The 7,151-nt window shown below is 40.6% G+C and overlaps 1 protein-coding gene across 1 annotated transcript; it reads left to right on the top strand.

Moving 5' to 3' along the window:
* The first annotated feature begins 1,430 nt into the window (after positions 1-1,430).
* Positions 1,431-5,266, top strand: sox18 (SRY-box transcription factor 18). The gene is made up of 2 exons (XM_077214208.1): positions 1,431-2,092; positions 3,423-5,266. Exons 1-2 carry the CDS (start codon positions 1,699-1,701, stop codon positions 4,358-4,360), a joined length of 1,332 nt encoding a protein of 443 aa, XP_077070323.1. The 5' UTR covers positions 1,431-1,698; the 3' UTR covers positions 4,361-5,266.
* Positions 5,267-7,151: the final 1,885 nt, after the last annotated feature.

The following is a 7,151-nucleotide window of genomic DNA, read 5'->3' as shown; positions in this document are numbered from 1 at the left end:
CCAAAAAACTAATTTGTGGTTTTCACATGGACGTTTGAGAATGTTTAAATGTTGTTACTTCACATTCTTATAAGATAAATCAAAAGCAATCTTTAATTTTTTTACACATACACTTGTGTAACATTATATAGTTTTAAACATATGCGCATTATTTTTCACCATCGGTTTGTGTGTGGAACTATGTGTAACGTTAAGAGTGAAGGTCTTTAACTTTCATATCCTCTTGAGTTAGATGAGGTTAAGTGATTGTGTTCAACTGTTGTTGACCGTGACCCTTCTCAAAGAAGAGAGGCAGGCCAACATCACATCTCATTAAGAGGTCGGCCTTCTCGACCCAACCAACTTTCAGTGTTTCTTCTATTTTTATAATATCAGGAGTGATAGAGATTGGTCTACTCTCTTTCACATCATTGGCAAACATCATTGGCAAACTAGTTTTATATTCTCATTTTTACTTGCATGAAGTTAATGAAGCTCATTGTGAAGTGAGCAATAAAAATACTTACATGTTTGCATACAAACCCAGACAGAGAATAACGCCTCGGTATATATTTTTTAAATCGTATATATATATGTATATATATATATATATATATATATATATATATATATATATACACGAGGAGTTCTCCCCCCTCTCTCTCTCTCTCTCTCTCTCTCTCTCTCTCTAAACACTGCTGTTACACTGCTTATATAAATAAGCTACATTGTAAGAAAATGATGTAGCTCATTATAAAATATATGCTTCTTAACTATCCGGTTTTACTTCAGTCATGTATATTATATAATGTGACTAAATGAACTGGACTATATCGGGTTACATCAATCTAAGTAATTTTTAAGGGTCACATGTGGAAGAAAAATTTTTCTAGGGTAAAAATTATAAATTATAGGTTGACCACAAATATTTAGCTGTGAAAACGGTCTATAAATCACTTTAAGTATAGTTATTTCATGCTACCAAGAAACCAGAGATCAGCCTTTGCTTTATATTCAGGGCAAAGGTTGAATGCATCCAAAATGGTTACTAATCCAACATTAGTATGTGGGCCTGTGTTTGGTATGTTTTCTTCACTTTGTGTTAACTGGCATATCTTTACATTCACGCTCATTGTTAAAAGTTGTTAGCACTCAAGTGCACAGCTTTCTTTGTGGTCCCAGCCATACCCCCCCCCCCCCCTCCCCCCATTACAAACAGGGTTTGTATGTGTGCACAAGTGTGTTATGATTTAGTGTATGTGCCCTATATGAGTGTGTGTACAGCAGGCCTAAAACAATGGCCCTCTCAGATTACATCTCTCTGTCTGTGGAGGCTGTAAAGGGGGGCAGGAGAACTCCCACTGGCTAACCCTCCCGCCTCTTCTGTCCTGGCCAACGCTCTGATTGGCTCAGGCCACGTATATATTTACAGCATGGGTTCACCAAAACTCACTACAACTTTCAAACTCAGCACAAGAACTATATACCATCTGGAGGGCAGGAGTAACAAAACACTAACATCTGTGGGATTTTATACTTCTGAAACATCCAAAACAAACCCTTTTCTAACTTTTCCTTTTTTTCCTCGCTTGTTTTACGATTCGTTTCATTTGTGTTAGTGGTCAGTCATTTAAAGTAACTTAAAGTAGCATAAAGGCGTCCTGGTGTTTCTTCTATCCAAAGACAACAGCTTGCTTTAACAGTGGTGGTCTTGCTGGAATGAATATATCTGAGTCTAGTTGCTGTCAAGAGGCCAGTTCTCAGCCCAGCCAGGTTGTGGAGCGCGGGACATGGGGTGCCTCCTCCAGCACTCCGGGCCCTGACCGGGGACATGGTTTTGACCGCAGCCGGACCACGGAACTGGCACCGGTGCCCGGCTCTGGAACACGGACGGGGTCCCGTATCGGAGGGTCCGCAGCAGAGGCCAGGACGGGAAGCCCGGACTCAACCCGCCCTGGAGCTCTGACCTTGGGCTCCGGTGAGGCGAAATCAGGGGGGGAGTCGAGGATCAGGAGGCCGATGAATGCCTTCATGGTGTGGGCAAAAGATGAGCGCAAACGTCTGGCCGTCCAAAACCCGGACCTGCATAACGCCGTGCTCAGTAAGATGCTGGGTAAGACATTCGCTGTGCATCATGGGGGTTATGCTGGGGTCATACTAGTTCTTCGGCAGGGTGCGATGTCACAGATAGCAAGCATATTTGAAAAGGGGTGTTTCAAAGTCAGAGTTAAAAAAACATTAATTGTCTGAGCAGCCTAATTATAACAAATAACAAGTAATAAAATAAAATGTAAAAATATATAAATTGATATAAAATAAATACTTTATTTAAAGGTGTCCTTGTTATGTTGTAATTGTACATTGAACTACTGAGTAATATTAAATAACAACATGTTTTTACTTTAGGGTTAGGGTTTGATTTAGGGTTAGTTGCATGTAATTATGCACAATTTACTGTTATTACTACAGTAAGTACACGTAACATATGTAATACAATGTTACCTGTTAGGTTAACATGAGGTTAATAGATGAATGATTTTTGGTCTTGGTCTTAAAATACTTCAAATTGCAAATTGCAATTTGAGTCAAATTGAGTCAAGTAAACATGACCACATTATCACTTAAATCTATGGAAAAGATCCATAAAATGAAGGTCATAGTGAATATTTTTATTTAAACATGATCATTTTTGTATTTATTGTTAAAAATTATATTCGTGTTGCACAAAATCACGTCACAATTTGCATCCTGATACTTCTACAATCAAGCTGTTTCGTTGATTAATCTAACTACAAGCTAAATGTTATAATCATGTAACCTACTTGCATTCAGTTTATTACTATACAATTGAACTGAGTATGCAGCTCAGATTATAGATGAGAAAACAAGCCTTGGGCACACATGAAGAAGTCATTTACAAAGTTTGGGAATCTTGCACAATATTTGTATTTGGCTGTTTCTCAGGGAGACGTTTTGATGTCCTTATTTTTTGAAATATAACAGGGCTGCGGCAGACACACAAGCTGCCGATTGTCTGCAGCCATTGACCCATTCATAATTCAAATACTACAACCCAATCCTGTGTGCCCAGCACCAGTAACATTTAATGATTCGCTCATGTCACACACGCTTGTCAGCTTGTGTTACGTACGTCTATTTTCGGCAAAATATAATCTGCTGCAGCGGTAAATGCAATCATCGTGACAGATCTTTTAAAAAGTTGTGCATGATTATATTTGCATATTGATTCCAGAGAGCTTAATGAAATTGTTTTTATAAATAACCAAATGAATCTGACTCAATAACCTGAGACTTGTTTGTTTCTGTATTAAATTAGAACAATTTAGATAATATTGTAGTGTTAAAAATTATATTTATAAACCACTAAATCAAAAATTAGCATGACTCCTGAAGCACTAACACTGATTGGATGATGTTTTTAGGTCAGTCCTGGAAGGCTCTGAGCACACTAGACAAGCGTCCGTTTGTGGAGGAAGCTGAACGGCTCCGCTTGCAGCACCTCCAGGATCACCCCAACTACAAATACCGTCCTCGCCGCAAGAAACAGCCCAAGAAGATGAAACGAGTGGAACCGGGTCTGCTCCTCCAAAGCCTGGCCCACGGAGGTCCGGGTCCCGGAGACGCCTACTCGCCGCACCGCCATGCCCACCATCTGCTGCCTCCTTTGGGACACTTCCGAGACCTCCACCACTCTGGAGCTCCAGAGCTGGAGAGTTTCGGCCTGCCGACGCCAGAGATGTCCCCTCTAGACGTGTTGGAGGAGGGAGGCGGAGATTCTGTGTTTTTCCCCCCTCACATGCAGGAAGATGTGGCTCTGACTTCATGGATAAACTACCACCAGCATCCAAACCATCAGACTGGCCACCACCCTCACCACAACTCCCATAACCTCCAGCATTCCCACCCACACCTCAACCAGAAGTCTCCGCTGGCCTGCCTCCCACTGCAGGAGAAATGCCTGGTGGTCGAGTCCACGAACCCTAACAGTCTCTACCCCAACATGAGCCTCCCAGAATCCTCCAAGGCTCCTCACACTCCCACACCTACAGGCTATTATGGTCAGATATACGGGAGCAGTCAGCCCCAACCTGCCTTCACCTCTCATTTGGGCCAGCTGTCTCCTCCGCCCGAGACCTCGGCTGTGGCTCAGGTCGCTCCGCCCTCTCTGGACGCTGTGGACCAGCTTGGACCCTCGGCTGAATTCTGGGGCGAAGTGGACAGGATTGAGTTTGACCAATACCTGAGCGCGAGCAGGACTCGATTGAGCAGGAACGCCCCTTGCGAGGAGAGCAGTGCTTTGATATCAGCCTTGTCCGACGCCAGCAGCGCCGTCTACTACAGCGCATGCATTACGGGATAAAACTGCGAACTCCACGCAGACCTGAAGTCTGGTGCACATACGAGTCTCAGATCTTTTGAATTATTTGAGTTACCTTCTTCAGGGAATCATCTTGCCCCGTTTCACGAATCACTGGAGGTTACTGAACTCAATACATGTCAAGGATGGTTCTCACAATATAGACTTCACTAATTGCATTTCACAGTATGACTAGTCATTTCTGGTCTTGATAACCTGTACTTTCTGAGACTGTGGTCGAATTTAACAGATAATTTTGCTGACTCCATCCAGCTACTGTATTCTTAAGGTCTCAAATGAGGGTACTGGGACGTGGAAGTCAAGAATGTGAATATTTTTTGCTATATATACATATGTCTTTCTATTTGCTTTTTATATTATTTCTATTTTTATAGACATTTTATATAAGGTTGAATGAAAATACGTTTTGCACTGGGTATGTGAAAACCTCTCAAGACTCTTTTATACTGCACTTAATATCTTTCAAATACACTTTTCCATGACATCTGAAGTATTTCGATCTATTGGCGACTAATTTATCGTGCATTCTTCCCTTTTGTGTGACTGAATATTGAATTGGGACATGTGGACATGAAATTGTGTAATCCTCTTAGCACTTGAGGATCATGCTGAGCTGGTAATAACTCTCCCCCTTTTGGTAATAATTATCTTCAAATAAAAAGAGTTTGCAATAAAAAATGTCTCAGAGCTATTAAATCAAAGCAATTAAATTGAAAACACACAATTGTATATAGTATTTAACTAACACACTTTCCCACACCACAGAGTGCATGTGCTTCTCTAGACAGTTTTTTCTTCTTAAAAAACATAAAAAAAAAAAAAAAATTGTATTACACATCAAAATGTATCGATGCATTTTTTTTTTTGCTAAATAAAGTTGTCACTAAATGTTGGGTGCTTGTCAAAATCATTACACATGCATTAGGTGCATATTTTCCTGATTTATGTAAAATGGTGATGTGGCAGCAATTGCTATTGCCTTTTGAGAGAAACAGAGAGCGAGAGCATGCAGGGCCGCAATGTTTAAGTTGTAATCCAGTCTCGTCTCTCTGATTCCCTCCTCCAAGATTTTTGATCAGCCACAAAATGAGTTTGGCTCTTAAAGCTATTTTTTCCCCTAAAACCATGGACAAAAAGAAAACATTTTCGACTGAGGAGAACAAAACTTAAACTGTCTTCTCTTATGTCTTCATACAAAAAAAGGCAGCTCAGAGATTAATGAAATGCTCCCTTATGTTGATTCATTCAATTCTTGAGAACAAAAAGATTGATATAAGAGTGTTTTTCAAGAGGGAAATTACTCTTTCCAAAGCATTTACATTTCAGTCAGGATACCTAGTGTGTATGTGTGTGTGTGTGTGTGTGTGTGTGTGTGTGTGTGTGTGTGTGTGTGTGTGTGTGTGTGTGTGTGTGTGTGTGTGTGTGTGTGTGTGTGTGTGTGTGTGTGTGTGTGTGTGTGTGTGTGTGTGTGTGTGTGTCAAGTCAAGTCATCCTCATTTATATAGCGCTTTTAACAATGTAGATTGTTTCAAAGCAGCTTTACAGAGATAAACATATAATTTAAGGTAACAGAGATTGGTTTGGTTTTATAGTGGTTCTTGAAAAATGTTTTTTCCAGCTAAAGTTAGTTTTGATTGATTCACTTCCGTCTTAATGATCATTTGTTATTAAATTAGGGGCCGCTAAGACGACACCGTTCTCTCTAAACAGACTTTAAACGTGAACCTGTGATAGACGCTGATGGCGTTCACATGCAGGATTGTAATTCCTTACAAACCATGCCTAAACAAACTACTTGTCTATAAATTTTGATGCAGAATTTTTATTTTATCTTATCACTTTGGGTAGGTACGCGAACCGAAAAATTCCACAACGCTTTATCTGTAGAGTGGTATAGGGATCCTCCATAGGGAGAGGCTAGTTGGCACTTCAGCAACTAGCTTCTGTGTGTGTGTGTGTGTGTTTTCTATACATCAAATGATACATTTCATGTGTTCTTTTCCCCCATATCATGCTGACTATATTCGGATGTCTGTTGAAGGACACAGCACAGATTTTCTTGCCAAGACGTTAAGTGGTCTCAGTTAGGTCCAGGTCAGCTGTCGTGCGGTAAAGTTTCATCCCGCCAATTAATTAGCCATAAAATTAGCAGGAATGTCAAAACAGAGGAAGATCCTGGGGAAACTGGGGATGTTGGGATAGCAGGAATCTGTGTGTTGGAGAATATCTCCCTGCATGTGCAGCAGGGGGAAGGATGTTAAAGGGAAGAGGAGCTTTTTTCACCCCTGACCGGCTCCCTAAATGGAAAGAACAACACTGTCCGATCATGCAGGTCCAGTAATTCTGAAGTCCGATGTGCTGGTCAGCAAAACAACGTGTATTTTGAGCTGCACTCTATTTGGTGTGTGACAGCAGACAAAAAAAAAGCTACTCCTGTGGTCGTCAATGGTATTGCGCCTTATCTTTCACAGTTTATGGGTTATCGGCCATCTGTGGCTTTGTGAAGGCAATGCCCCCCTGGTGAATTTTTATTTATTTAAAAACAATTCACATTAAACTGATTGTAAAGCTTTTGACTTTTTTGAAAGGATAAATAAGCAAAACTCAACTCTGCAGGCTTCAGCATTCTCAACTTTAAAACAATGTTTCAACTTAAGCTAACAGACCCCTTAAGTCTTTGTATCTCATAATCAGTGAACTGACCAGTGTTTGTTTTCTACGATTTGGGCCTAAAAATAAAGAGGTTCAAAGCATTCTCAATGCCTTTGAACAT

This window comes from Siphateles boraxobius, unplaced genomic scaffold (assembly GCF_051911475.1).
Source record: "Siphateles boraxobius isolate OS27281-9 unplaced genomic scaffold, OSU_SipBor_1 68, whole genome shotgun sequence".
In the NCBI taxonomy this organism is placed as follows: Eukaryota; Metazoa; Chordata; class Actinopteri; order Cypriniformes; family Leuciscidae; genus Siphateles; species Siphateles boraxobius.
Note: the sequence above shows the minus strand (reverse complement) of the source record. Positions and strands in the feature narration are given on the sequence as shown.

Coding starts and splice junctions, on each gene's coding strand:
- sox18 (XM_077214208.1), top strand. CDS start 1,699: ATGAATATATCTGAGTCTAGTTGCTGTCAAGAGGCCAGTTCTCAGCCC. Junction 2,093..3,422: donor CGTGCTCAGTAAGATGCTGG/GTAAGACATTCG, acceptor TGATGTTTTTAG/GTCAGTCCTGGAAGGCTCTG.